Genomic DNA, 14939 nt, shown 5'->3' with positions numbered 1-14939 from the left:
GGGTGGGGTCTAAGCCCGACAGAGAGGAGTGAAGATGAGGGAGCTGATGGATATGTAAGAAAATAATAGAGTTCATTGATTAGAGGTCTCGATAAAATGTTGGAGCAATTAAGCTGGAATAACAGGAGATGAAAATAAGGTAAAAATAAGATGTCTGAAATAAAATTCCAAAGGAGGCATGGTAATGTTTAACAATGACAGATCTAGGGGAAGGCCATGGTAGTGGCTGAAGACAAGAGGAAAAGGACATTGTGAGTGATCAAGGTGAGAATGCAAGAAACCAGGTGCTCAGATGGACCCCTCAGAGCTGTGACTTCTTCTGGAAAACAAAGTACCTCTCATAGAGTAGCTTATAAATAATGGTACATCCCTTTTATGGACTTTGTACTATGTGTCAGATACTTTGTGTATATATTAGCCCTTTTCTGTCTAAGAGGTCAAGTGGCCTGCATGGTAACTGCATGGTTAATAAGTGGAGGAACTAAGATTCAAATTCAGGGTGTTTTTTTTTAATCCAAAGTCTGTGCCCTTTCCACTATGCTATGACTCTACCCCCAGGAAAAGACAAATTGTCATCAAATGTATAGAAAGTTGCCCTGGCCAGCAGGGAGGGCTCAGTGGTTAGAGCCTCAGCCTGTGCACTGAAGGGTTGTGGGTTTGATTACCAGTCAAGGGCATGTACCTGGGTTGCAGGTTCAATCCCAGCCCTGGTTAGGGTGCGTGCAGTAGGCAACCAATCGAAATGACTCTCTCACATCAATGTTTCTCTCTCTCTCTCGCCTCTCTCTCTCCCCTTCCCCCCTCCCTTCCGCTCTCTCTAGAAGTCAGTGGAAAAACATCCTTGGGTAAGGATTTTTTTAAAATCTATGGAAAGTTGGGTGAGCTTAACACAGGCAATAATATTGGCAATGGAAACTTTGGATATTGGGAGACAGAGAGGTAAGAGAATACAGAGAGGGGACTAGAGCCTGGCGAAGTCCTTCTCATCCCAGTAAATTCTCCTTAAAGTGGCCTTAAGTCATAATGAACGCTGAAGCCATGGAAGAAAGATATACTAAGGAAAAAAACAATCTTTGTGACTTCCAAAAAGTACATCCATAATGTACATCTGTATTCTAAAATATAGTTTTTATTATATGTTTCTTTTCATTAAAAATGCACAAAATATATATAAATATTGGTTATATTATAGGAAAACAGCATCACTCGCTGGCGATCTAAGATTAGAGGACTGTTAGAGTTGGTTGCGAAGAAGCATTTGAAATCTACACCAAATGCACCCCATATTTTCCTAACATGTTCTTCACAATATCCACATTCTCTCTACTTAGGTAGTTCTTCTAGTCACTTACACATACACTCATGCGCACACACACACACATACACACCCCTATAATTGCTCTGGAAATGTACATGCTATATAGGGAGTGGACTGCATCCCCAAAGACCTCCCTGTCTTCTCTGTTCACATCACCTGGAGGCTCAGGCTATGGCTCTGGAGGTAAAGGTGCTTCCCCTGGGACACTGGCCTTTCAGTCTCTTGAGCTTATCATGTGAGCCTAATCCTCTTTTTCCACCTCTTACACACTCATGTCACATCATATACCTGAAAGACAGTCTCCCCTGAGGTAGACAGTAAACCCACCCCAAGAGGTGAGTTAAAAGGTGTCCTTTGCAATGTGCCCAAACACTCTTGGCCTCTGAAGCTGAGTGTGGAACACTCCGGCAGCTGCTTTGTCCTGCATCTTGCCGTGTGGCCCAGAGTGTTATGTTCATCAGTTGTCTTCCTCCTCCTGTCTGGCTCATGGACTTTGGGTGAGAAGAAGAACCATAGACCTGCTGGGCCCTGTGGTCTCAGGATCCTCTTGGTTTATGTCTTCTCACTTGACCTCAAGTGGGCTTAAGAAGATCCCTCCTTCAAGACAACATTCTCAGTGCTTGTAACAAGGAATCATCATAGAGAGAATCCCAAAGTGCTTTTCTTAGAGCTTATATAAGCCAAAAAATGTCTTAGATTCCTCAAAATTGACCAGAGAGAGTTCAGACACGTTAACATGTAAGTGGTCAGCACTGGTGAGGTTGAACACTGCGCCCAAGTAGCTGCTGCGGGCCCACATCTGGCCGACAGTGCAGTAGTCCATCATCTTCTCCTCCATCAGCACCAGGTCCTGGGGATACTTAGAGTTCCTCATATAGACCTTGTGGTTCAGCGGCTGTTTCTTGCAGGACTGACCTCTGAAGTATACTTTGGAATACACAAAGTACAGCCCAGTGTCATTGATTACAAGGCTGCCCTTCTTATACTTCACCCCGGCGACCAGGGCAATTCCATAGGTGTCTTCCCATTCCAGAGGGATGGATCTTGAGTTGGGCTTGCCTGAAACCAAATCAGAAAGGAGCTTTTAGCCAGGAATGTTCATGCACCCAACAAACTAAGCTTCCAAGGCAAAACCGTGGGCCTTTCATCCCTTGAGCAAAAGTTATGGGGTTGTTGTTTTTAAAATATGTCTTTATTGATTTCAGAGACAGGAAGGGAGAGAGAGAGAGAGAAACATCAAGAATGAGAGAGTTATCCATCAGCTGCCTCCTGCATGCCCCCCACTGGGGATCGAGCCCCCAACCACACAACCACTTGCTGAAAGTCCACCCAGGCCAAGACTGGGCCTCTGCAGGTAACAGCTCACCCAGGACACACTGATGAAAATGACCAGCCATTCTGCTTTCCAGATACAAACCTGTCAAATGGGCCACTTTCCTCTGCTCCTCTTTTTCAGAGGGTGGACTGGGGTGACCTGTATCATAGAGAGATGAAAGTTATAAGTAAAAATGAGATATCAACTATTCTTTTGGTGGAACTCTAAACAGGGCATTTAAATAAAAGGTTTTTTTAAAGCATAAATGGCAACAGTCTAACATATACTAATGCAAATCTAAACTGTGGAACTCACAGCCTGTATTTCAGACACAGAGAAGTAAAAAAATAAACCCAATTAAGATAGATGCAGGCATAAATTATAATGTTACAATAAAACAACATTCATTAATGATTTTATTGATTAATAAGGAGCTGTCATATCAGGTACTGCATTTAGAATGTGCTACAACCCTTTCAGGTAGAGATTACTGTCCCACCTTCTAGAAGGCAAAGTGAGCTTAGAAGTTGGGTGGCTTGTCCAAGAAAGACCCGACTACTCAGTGTCAGAGTGGGACCAACACTCGGGGATCCTGACTCTCAATCTGCGACTCTTTCTACTCTGGCTTTACTGTCCCTAGGACTCAGCAGGCCAGAGGCCGAAGAGGACGGCTAATTCATCTCCTGGCTGCTAGGTCCTCCCACAAGGGCATTCTACAACCTGCCCCAAATTAATTATCCTAAGGTTCAAACACCTTGAATGGTTTCATTGAATGTGTAATTGTGTATGTTTCCACCAGCACACAGGAGTCCTGGTGTGACCTGAACACACCTAGCTCCCTGCCTCCTTGCCTTTGCTCATGCTGTTCCTTCTGCCCAGAACACCCTTCCATACAGATCTGTGTGTCAAATTCCTATCAACCCTATAAATAGCATTGAAAAAAGCTCTTTCTTTGAGATACCCTCCCAAGCCTTTTTAATCAATTGGGATTTTCCCCTCTTTTGAAACCCAGAATCACTCTGTCTTCACCTCTTTTGCCAACTTGGACACCCACCCCTTTTCTGTGAAAACTGCATAACTTGTCTAACTGTCTCAAATAAATGGTAAACTCTTATTATAGGTTCAGTCCACTAGAGTATTTATTTAGCTCAGTTTCTAACACAGGGCACTTGATCAGTAAATGTTTGCTAAGTTAAATTGAGGAGTTAAAATAGATGATGGCTCTCAAAACAGACATTACTTCTCTGACTTCAAATATTTAACTGAATAGAGCTACCACTTAGCTAATGAATTGAGCTAAGACATTCGAGAAAGATTCTTAGAAAGGTGCATGAGAATGCCCCAGCCAATGGAGAGCATTACCTGAGCTGTCACTACCTGTGTAGCCAGCTAAGATCACCCACCATGAATGAGATGCTAGCGAACAGGAAAGGCAAAGCTGACTCTTGTCTACACTCCTGCACCATAAGCCATCTGCGCAGCTGATCTGGCATTTGGCCATGTTCTGACAGGAAGTGGTGCATATCTTTATAGCCCTCAGAGAGACTTGTATGGTGTGGTTCTCATAGAAAACACTCAATAAGCTTATCTGCTGGATAAATACTGGAATAAACTGAAAATATATCCTACACTTTGGTGATGACTGTTTCCTGCCCCAGGATCTTTGCACATGCCATTCTCAGTGCTGAACTGCTTTCCCTACCCTCCCACCCCACCACACACACACACACACACACACACACACACACACACACACACACCACCCCCACACACACCACCTCCATGAGGGGACTTCCCAGATTGCTCTACCTTAGGCACACTGAGCACACTTGGAAATGATGTGGTCTGTCTGCCTGCTTTTGCCCAGCTTCTCTAGCTTGCTTCAAGCTCAGCGAGGGCAGGCCCCTCCTCTCTCTTGTTCTCAGCGGTCACCCCAACCCAACTCCCAGCCTGGCACATAGGAAGCATCTCAAGAATATGGTTTTTAGCTGCTGTTTATTATGTTATCATCTCAATACACCATGGTGTATTTAACTAATCTTCTACTAAGAGGCATGTAAGTTCCTTCTGAACTGCTTATTATAAACAGCCTTATAAGGAATTGATGAACATCCTTATACATAAATTTTTAGGCACATCTTTAATTATATTTTGAAGATGTATTCTTTGTGATATGATTACAAGGTAAATGAACAGTTTTAATCCTTTGATATATGTTTCCAACTACTTTTCGAAAAAGCTATAGTAATTTACAGGCCCACTGGCTGTCAATTCATGTTTAAGCCGGCCTTTGTCTCTCACATTTTTGCCCATCTGGGTTTTTATTTAACTTTTCCTAATCTGATGAACAAAAATAGGTTTTCCTTGTTTTAATTTGCATCTCTTATCTTATTAGTAAAGTTGCTAATTTGATTTCCGTGTGATAATTCACCAATTTCAGGTCATCTGGGTTGATCTAGAGAAGGAGATTGTTTTTGGGGTTGGTAGACCTGACTCATCTACTCTCTTGACTTTTAATCACTAAAATTACTCCAGAGAGTGGGTGAAAGATGAGTAGTTGGGTATCTGTTTCACCAGACACATTCCACTGATTTTCAAATATTTTAGTCTAGAAATCTTCCAAGGGCTTTATTGTTTCTAGCAAATATTTCTACTCTGCTTGTGCACATCTGGACTTTCTTACACTTAGGGCCTTGGACCCAGAGCTGGGGACCAGAGCATCCTAAGGTTGGCCCCTACATTCTAGGGCAGTAGAGAGACTTGGGTCACCTGAGTAGGCCCTTCCTGAGAAACAGGCTCCCTTACTTGCTGGCCAGTGCTGCCTTCTGTTTTCTTCCCAATTCCTAAGATGTATTTACTGTCTTCACAGAGGCATCTTGCTTGCTATCTCTATTTCTCACTCCATAGGCATCATAGAGAGACGGGAGTCGCCTTATTTCATGAGGCATCAGTCCACGTACTGGAAGGCCCTGTAGCTCCATACCAGTGGTTTGGGGCATGTCACCTAATCTGCCTGGTATTTTTCCTCTTCTGAAAAATGAGGTGACTGGACCAGATGCTGACTAAGCTCCCTTCTAACTCCTACCAAATCCAAAGTTCAATGAATTCTAGTTTAAAGAGCTAGTTTAAATCTATGTGTCCACAGTTTCCAAAACTATGCCCTGAACTTTCATGAGGTCAATGCTCAACGTTCTCACCTTCTTCCTGTCCTGGATCTCGTACAAAGGATTTTCCTTTATTATTGATGCTAGCTCACGATGACCTCTGGGGTGAGGCTGGGCCACCCTTTGAATAATGGCTGAAGTCTTCCCCCAAGCTTTCTAGTGACTGCAAAAGAACCTAATGTGGATGATCGATTTCCCACTTTTTAAAAGCTTAAATATATCCTATAAAATGTTTTAAATAAAGCTTGACTCTTGAGTAGCCTCTTAGAGAATTTAAAGAGGAGAAGACATTTCCTACAAACATCTTTCTCTGCCCCTACCTCCCTGCTCTTCTGAGAAGTTATAGCCACTGCCCTGTGTATGGGACCCAAGAGGCCAAGGAAGGAGACTGACCAGGAGCCAGCTGTTCAGGGGACAAAGGTCTAAGGTTGTAGAAGTGTGTGTCTCTTCCCAAAGTCAGGTGGAAATTATTCTGAATTGTGTGCAGTACTCAGATACACTGATTTTGAACAATTAAATTGACTTCATAGTTGAGGGCAGCTCAAGGAACCAAAAGGACCAGAGATTCAGAATCTGCCAGGATTCCCACTGTAGTAAAATGTGCCCGAGAACAGATGAAATTCATGGCATTCCACCCACAGGTCCCAGCTCTGGGACCATCTTTGGAAACTCAATGCATGTGCACAAAAGGACTCACCTATTTGCTTCTCCAAAGATGATTCTATGTGCCTTTGGCTGGAGGACTGGCAAAGAGAAAGAGAAAAGTCCTATAATAAATATAAAGTTCTTTAAGCAAAGGAGGCAGAATTGTCAAATAAACCAGGCCCTGGAAAGGAATCTAAATACCTCACAGACTCTCCTACCTGGGACTTTGGCTGGGCAGCTGTGCCTCCCCATGCCTCAGTCTTGTGATCTGGAATACTTCCAATATTTTTAACTCTTTTTTTAAAAAAAAAAATAGTTTGGCCATTTGCACAAATTCACTTCTAATCAAGACTGAGAGTCCCTTTTCCTTCTTGAGTCATGAAAGACATGGCTCACCAAGCTGACTTGCCAACTCAGAAAGGAAGAGTGTAGCCGTCAGTCTTATTTTGGCCCTGATCCCTTACACGATTGAAAACATTCCTTTTACTTGTGTGAGCCTCCAGTGCTCTGTCTGTAGCATAGAAGGACCAGAATGATCCATTTCTAAGACAGGAATAAAGGACTGAAAAGCACTTGGCAAGGAAGACTGTGGTCCGTGTGGACCGGGACAGCCTGACACCCTCCACCCCTCAGAGCTGCCTCAGGCCCAGCACTGGGGACCCAGCCACCCCACGGCAGCTTACCTCTCTGAGCTCGGCCAGCTCCTTCTGCAGGTTTAACAGCTGGAACATCCCGAGCCCCAACGCCACCAGGGCCACCAGAATCATGAAAAACATCACAAGGAGACACAGGCCTGTGTTGTGGTCTCTCCTCTTCTTCAGCGGTGGCAGTGGCAGTGGAGGCAAGGGTGGTGGTGGTGCCTGCGGTGGTGGCGGCGGCGGTGGCCTCCTCTGACCGGGCCTTCCGGGCACCGAGGAGGGACAGGGGAGGACTGTCCTTGGAGGAGGAGTCCAGGGGGAGGGGGCCCCGCTGTCCACCCAGTAGATTTGGGGGTATGGGTAGTTCAGGGGCTGCTGCATGGCAGCCGCAGACTTGAGCAGCCCCCCGCAAGGGGCGTTCCTGCTCGACCCGTGGAGTCCAGGTGTCACAGGGGGGACATCCGCTGCTGACTGCTCGACAGGAGGGCAGCCGGCTCCTTCTTTATAGAGTTTCCATGGTCAAGGGAAACACCTCGCTTTTGTTCTCTCAGCTTCTCAGAGAGACACCCACTCACTTTGCATCTCAAGCTGAGAAGCCTCAATAAGCTCAGAGCAAACCCCGGGAAGTTTCCACCCACACTCTTCTGATGAAAGCTGCCCCAGCCCAATGGCCGCTCGCGCTCCCGAAGGGCCTGCCAGAGCAGGCAGGACCCCGCGCGGCCTGTGGCTCCAGCCACCGCCCAGCTCGGGGACAGTGCCCACGGGCTATGTCAGGCACTGAGGGGAGGAGCTTGGAGCTGTGGCCGGAAGCACTGCTTCTGCATCTCACCTTTAGCAGAGAAGGCTCATCCCCCACTGTCATCCCCGCCCCGCACAAAGCCCTAGGACCTGACCTTGCAAAGCACCATCCCCCACTGTCATCCCCGCCCCGCCCCGCACAAAGCCCTAGGACCTGACCTTGCAAAGCACCATCCCCCACTGTCATCCCCGCCCCGCCCCGCACAAAGCCCTAGGACCTGACCTTGCAAAGCACGTGAATTTACAGGTTAAGCAACTGCCCCACCCACTCTCCAGAGATTGGATCAGAGGTTGCAAACCAGTGGCCCATACGCCTTAGGAAACCCACAGACCTGTTTTGTTTGTGCCTCACAATGTTTTTTCTTTTCACTGGCTGCCCCTTTATAAAATTAGGGTAGTTCATATTAAACATATGTTTTCTCTTCTGTTTTTTGAACATTAGAATATTGGCCATCTCTGCAAATGCAGTCAGCAGGATCTGGGTAGCAGCTGCCCTCACGGGCGCTCCAGATTTCCCAGTCTGCACCCCTCCTCGCCATGGCCAGTGCTGTTTGCAGCCTCAGTTATGATTGTCAGGTGAAATGCAGGCTGCCCAGTTCAATTTGAATTTCAGATCAATAATAAATAATTTTTAGGATAAGTAGGTCCTAAATAGTACATGGAATATACTTTAAAATAATTCCTTTTTTTATATGAAGTTCAAATTTAACTGATTGTCCTATTCGTCTTCCCCTACCCCTGCGTGTCACTCAGGACAGGCCAGGAAAGCAGAAGCCGCTCCAAGTATGCAAAGTAAGGAAAGAGCTAATACAGGGATTGAAGGCTGGGCAAGCAAAGGTCGGGGGGCCACTGAAATGCAAAACCCTGAAATGCAAAACTCCTGCTACAACCCGTAGTGTTAGCTGCCAGCAGCACTCGAGTGGCTGATTCTTAGAAGGCACGAGAAGGCTCTAGGAACCCGCCTCACTGCTTCTGCCGTCGGCCACATGCCTTTCAGCCGCTGTCATGAATGATGGCTTCTCGTCTCTCCCCTCCAATCTCATGCAATTGCTTCTCCACTGGCAGACCCCAGTGGGGATCCCCCTTGCCAGGGAATGTAGGGATTGTAACAGATAGGCTTCCAGGGGCAGGGATGGCACTGGGTATTAACGAATGATATGTGCTGCTCTGTCTGCCTTGTTCACTGGGTACAATCTCAACCAATACACGCTGACTGCAGTAACGAAGGCAGGAGGGTCCCAGGCCAGGAACAGGACTCTGATGGGAATGAGAGATTCTTCTGCGACCTCACTCGGTGACGCCACGTGCCCCATCTCCTGACGCTCTGCGGGTGCTGCTGGTCTGCTGGCTTTATCACACTGTGGGAGCTTGATGGCATTCAGATGCAAGTAGAAGTCTGACTGTGTGGGTCAGCTGTCGCAAATAACATTCCTGTGGCTTCCACGGCCTTGACAATGAGATCTGAAGCTTCATCATGGCTTCTCAGCCCCTGCGTTTTCTGGGCTCGTCCTAACTCTATGGCTTATCTCATCCTGCTCTCTTCCTCTCTCGCCACACTGTGGCCACACTGGTCTTTCAGTTCACCAGACGTGGCAAAGTGAGGGCCTTTGTCTAAGATGCTACCGTTCCCCCCTCGCCACTTTGGCCCAGTGGTTAGGGCGTTGACCCCCAGCTGGCCCACAGACTGAAGGGTCTCGGTTTCGATTCTGGTCAAGGGCACTTACGTCAGTTGCAGGCTCGATCCCTGGGCCCAGTTGGGGTGAGTGTGGGAGGCAACCATGTGTCTCTCTCACATCGATGTTTCGATCTCTCTCTCTCCCCCTTTCCACTCTCTCTAAAAAAGCAATGGAAAAAATATCCTCAGTTGAGGGTTTAAAAAAAAAGATGCTGCCGTTCCAAATTTAGACGTGGCTGGTGTTAGAGACACTCCATAATTATATGCTGATTTGATGATTACAGATGAGGAAATTGACACTCAAATAAGTTAAGTGACTTGCCTAAGGTCACACAATCTGTGGGCATTTGAGCCCAAATTCTAACCCCAAAAGGCCGCAATATGAGTGATTACGAAGCAAAAATGCTCACGTCTCCCCCATGAGCCAGCACCCCCAAGTGCACAGGGCTGGGAGCCCACCTGCAGGGTGGTGAGGAAGTGGGGTGGGTGCGAGGCACACCCCAAACACCATCTATTAAGACTGGAAATGCCTGGGTCTTGCGGGCTCTTTCATGAGCACCTTCTTGATGTTTGATACACTTCACTGCAAAAACATGTGTCATGGTGGGTTTGTGGGAAAGCTAGATGCACCAAAGATGAGCTGAAATGTCAAAGTCGTTGCTTTTGTCACCCACTGTTTCCTTTGAATGTCTGGCAGAGGTTGGTCAGGGCTGTGCAGCTGGGTGCCTCGAGAGCCTCCGTCCTCGGGGCCCACAAGGAGCCAGTTTTGCGCACGCAGCCTCCGAGTCTGGTGTGGCTCCCGGACCTTGCAACAGCAAGAAGGGGACCCACGAGTGAAGAGTGCTGGGCCTGTACCCGTTTGTTATCTCACAGATGAGGCCCTCACCCCAGAGCCTGGTTTGGAACCCAGCTGCAGCTCTGTCTCACCAACCCAGAACCTTCCATGGCTCCAGAATCTCAATGCTAGAATAATATGGTCATCCTATCATGCCCCTTCCTTCACAGATGAGGACCTGAGCTCCACGGGGGTCAGAGGATTCCCCTAAGGCTGCAGCTGGTGTGTGGAAGAGTCACGAAGAAAACCAGTCCTGTCTCCTTGTGCAGCCCACCTCCCCACGGACATCTGAAACACTGGCACGCCCAAGTGCCCTCAGGATAGTGAGGGACAGCTGTCTGAGTCAGCTTCTGCTCTGTATCCTGGCCCAGGAGCACCAGACCTTGCAGTGTATCCATCCTGGCACTTCTCACCCCTCAAATGAAGATGACTACACTGTAAAGAAAGGGAGAGCTCACCCTGGGCTCCCATCCCCCAAGGGTGGGGATTCCAGTAAGGGAGCAAAGGTCCTGGGGTTTCCTTCACCTGGCAGCTCTGAATTAACTCACCTCACAGCTCTGCACCTTCCTTACTCCCACACAGCACATACTTCTCTCACGCCTGCACCCTGACGTGTGTGTGTCCCTGTGTGTGTGACCTTCTGCAAAGGCCCCCGCTCACTCTCCCTGAGCTTGGGTTAACCATGCAGGGTGGAGGAAGGGCCTGGAGAGGGTCTGGCAAAGAATAAAGGCACGGATAAGGACCTAGTAACCGTGGTCCCTTAAGAGTCTGGTTCCCAGGCACTCCTTCTGCTGGTTCTGTTTCAGCTCCAGCTCCCCAGAGTGAAGGGGGGGTTGGGGGGGGCACGGGTGGGTAGGATACTGAGGAAGCGGTCAGAGGATGGCAGGAAGCACTTCCTTTCGCAGAAGGCCTTGGGGTTGAAGCTAAGTGTCCTGACCTCTCTGCTCGGAAATCTCTAATTTACAGACGCACATTTTCTATGTTCTCTACTTTTTCACATCTTCCTGCACTTCTTGGTGTGAGAGGTGCCTTTGTTCAGTCATGGGAGTGAGAAATTAAATCAATCTTAGCACCAGCCATCTGTTCATTCATTCATTCACTCATTCACTCACTCACTCTGCATGTGCCATGTGCCCTGTGTCAGACGCGGGCCCTGCCTTGGGTCTCAGCACAGTGTGATCATCCGGTATAACTGCCTGGTTGTCCAGGAAGCCTGAGATGAAAGACCGTCCCCAGTGCCACTGAGCACCATGGCCGAAGCAGATCCCTTCCTTCTTTTCTTAAATGTAAGCCTGTTCGAGTTGGGTTTCTGACACTTGAAACCAAAAGAGACCTAAGGAACTCACCCCAAGGACACTGGGTGGAAGCTTAAAGGGAGCAAGTTTCAATGAAAGGGTCGTGACCAATGTTTTGTCACTGGCCTCGGGCGTTTGAGCACTGCCAGCCCGAGAAGAGGAAAGGTCAACCCCACCCAAATGAGATGCTGCTCTAACTCGGGTTCCCAGGTGACAGAGCCCAGCTCACCGAGAGCAGAGCTCATCGACTGACATCTTGTCCCCCACCCACCTAACCTTCCAGTGAGATTCAATATGAGCAAATGAAACTGCTTTTGATGAGGTTTCGCCTCCTCTGACTCCCACAATGCTTTCCAGGTCCCCAGAGTATAATTTTGAATTTAGAGGCAGCCAAAGAGACCTGAATTGGGGTTCATCACCAGCCACATTTCCTCCATTTATAATAGGAATCCCAATCCCCAAGTCCTTCCTCCCACCTCTGTGACCACTGTCCCTCGCTGCATGGACACTGGTCCTTCAACCAAGAGGCAGCATTGGCCCTTCGTCACTTACTACGGCTCCTAGTTTTCCAGTAGATGCCCTGAGCACCAGGCACCATATACTACTGCAGGGATACAATGGAACGGAGGTGCCCCGTCCTCCAGGAATTTCCACAGCAAACCATCAGCAGGGATCTTGTTAGCAGCTCTCAGATTATAGAATGACTAAGTCACGGGCAGTCAGAAGAAATAACACCTTTCCGAAGCGCATGCCAGTGGTGGGTTCCATCAGCCAGACCTCATCTACTTGAAACGTGTTTAGAAAGGTCTCACAAATCCAAGTTCAGGAGAAACTGTCAGTCTGAGAAGGGATCGGATTCCTCGTTGCTCATTTGATCAGAGCCTTCCTGCCAGCCTGGCTCAGCCTGTCCCAGGGGCAGTGAGGTTAGCTGCACCCGCACCCAGCCGTCCCCTCCCGCCACCAGCCCCCCTCCTCCGAGGGAAGGCACACACGTTGGCGGGCTGTCCCCCCACAGCCACCCTTCCAGGGCACAAGCATCCCAGGCAGCCTGTCGCCGGAGGCTGCTCCCCTCCTCATGCAGTGTTTTAGACTGGTCACTTTCTTTTGGGTTGGCTCTGACACAGCTCGAAAGTCAGGGTTTCCAGAGATAAGGCAGATCAGAGGCTGCTCTGCCCACAGCCCTCTGTGGTCTGGGCTGGGCTGATTCCAGCGCACAATGGAACATGTGCAGGCTCTGCCCGAGCAGCAGTGATTCAGCCCTCCCCTTGTTCCATGGGCTGGTGACACACGAGCAGAGGGAGCCCAGCTGTGGGTCTTCGACAAAACCAAGCCAGACTCCAGGTACCCTTGCTGTGGTTCTCAGAGTGTTCCACAAAGGAGGCTTTAACCACTGGAAACTCAGGCAGCAGAGGCAGACTGAAGCACAGCACACAGAGAGTAAGGAGCTGCTCAGAGACGGGGCTGTGCCAGGGGCAGCTTCTCCTGTCTAATGGCTGTGCCCTCCATTCGCCGGGGTCTTCTCTGGTGTCAATTGTCTTGCATCAGGTCATCCTTCCTCACATCCCCTGCCTGCTCCATCTACATGATGAGTTTGCAACCTCTCGCCTGGCTTCAGAATGTCTGATTTAAAAATCCCACCACTGCCTGGCCAGCATAGCTCAGCAGTTGAGCATCTACCTAGGATCCAGGGGATCTGTTTGATTCCCTGGTCAGGGCACATGCCCAGGTTGCGGGCTCAATCTCCTACGTGCAGGAGGCAGCCCATCAATGACTCTCATCGGTGATGTTTCTCTCTCCCTCTCCCTTCCTCTCTCTGAAATTAAGCCATATTTAAAAATAAATAACTATCCCACCATGATTACACTTATACGGTGGAATACTACTCAGCCGTGAAAAAGAGGAAGACATCTTACCCAGCAGGGCAGCACGGAGGGACCTGCAGGTTATTACCTACGTGGAAAAGTCAGGCAGAGAGAGACAAGTATCACATGATCTCACTCATGTGGAATCCAAGGAACAAAATGAACTGACAAAGTGGAGACAGACTCATGGATACAGAGAACAGACTGACAGCTGTCAGAGGGAGGGGGCTGGGGGCTGCACGAGAAGGGGGAAGGGATTAAGCAAAGAAAAGCAAAGACAGACTCCTGGACACAGACAACAGTGTGGCGGCTGCCAGAGGAAGGGGGCCCGGCGGGGAGCAGTAGAGGGCACAGGGGATAAATGGTGATGGAAGGAGACCTGGCTTGGGGTGCGAAACACTCAGTACAACATACAGATGATGTACTGTAGGCTTGTACACCTGAAGCCTGTGTAATTTAATTCACCGATGTCACTCCCAATAAATTCAATAAAATTAAAATTAAAATACCACCATGCTAGCATCGGGGCCCCGGGCAGGCTACCCTGAGATATCCCACAATGGCATATGAATTATTTTGAACTAAAATCACCTGAAAAGCAGCAGGAGTGGGAAGAGCTCTCTGCCTCTGGTCTGCCCCCTTAAAGCAGGAAATCAATCTCTGTGGCAGATCCCTCCCTGCTCCTGAAGGACTGAGAGACAACCTATCACTAGCGGTCAAGTCCAGGGTCCTGGGGCAGAGGTTCCCATTCTACCCCACACCCACTCTGCCCCTGCTGAGACACGCCTGGAACACCATCTGAGAAGCCCCTGGGATCACGAGGAATGGGTTCCATGCGCCCCCCCCTCTCGAGTTACTCAAGGAAAAGGCCTCCCCAGGTAGCCTACCTCTTCAGAGTGACTCTTTTCTCTGTAAGGGACTCATTGTTTTCCTGGGATAAGTACCTATGAGGATTGTTCTTGTCCTTGACCCAGTCTTCTGAACTCAGTCTCCCTGGTCATTTGTGTCTCTAGTTTCTCCCATGCTCGATTCTATATAAAAACTAAGTTTTTCTCATGTACTCTTTTTTTTTTGGAATTTTGTTCTGTGTCCTCTATGGAGAAAGGCAATGAAGATGAGGAAATGACTCACTTTCCCTCTGAAAGAGATTAAAAAAATTCCTATGGTGCTCATAGGAAGTTAATTCAGTTGCTTAACCCAGAATAGAACCCGCAAGGGCCTACGATCACAGCCGAAGACTGTCATCTCAAACACAAGCCACGGTCACAGGGGCTAGGCAGTCGTCTGGAGGCCTCGCACCTACTCATTAATCTCCACGAGCAGAAAAGCTCATGATGGTGGCTCAGGAATGGCATCTTCTTAAGATGAAAGAAAGCCAAGAGGAGATATAAGAT

At 48.4% G+C, this 14939-nt stretch overlaps 1 protein-coding gene across 2 annotated transcripts; it reads right to left on the bottom strand.

Moving 5' to 3' along the window:
- Positions 1-1104: 1104 nt before the first annotated feature.
- Positions 1105-7849, bottom strand: FASLG (Fas ligand; the record flags this gene model as incomplete). Of its 2 annotated transcripts, XM_081121438.1 has the most annotated exons (4): positions 1105-2377; positions 2736-2792; positions 6495-6540; positions 7126-7849. In XM_081121438.1, the coding sequence occupies 4 exons, from the start codon at positions 7459-7461 to the stop codon at positions 1983-1985; spliced, it is 834 nt and encodes a 277-aa protein (XP_080977564.1). The 2 variants fall into 2 exon arrangements, with proteins under 2 accessions (XP_080977564.1, XP_080977565.1); XM_081121439.1 differs by lacking the exons at positions 1105-2377; positions 6495-6540 and having other exon boundaries at positions 2739-2792; positions 7126-7461.
- Between the last annotated feature and the right edge of the window lie 7090 nt (positions 7850-14939).

This window comes from Miniopterus schreibersii (genome assembly GCF_964146895.1).
Source record: "Miniopterus schreibersii genome assembly, chromosome: 19".
In the NCBI taxonomy this organism is placed as follows: Eukaryota; Metazoa; Chordata; class Mammalia; order Chiroptera; family Miniopteridae; genus Miniopterus; species Miniopterus schreibersii.
Note: the sequence above shows the minus strand (reverse complement) of the source record. Positions and strands in the feature narration are given on the sequence as shown.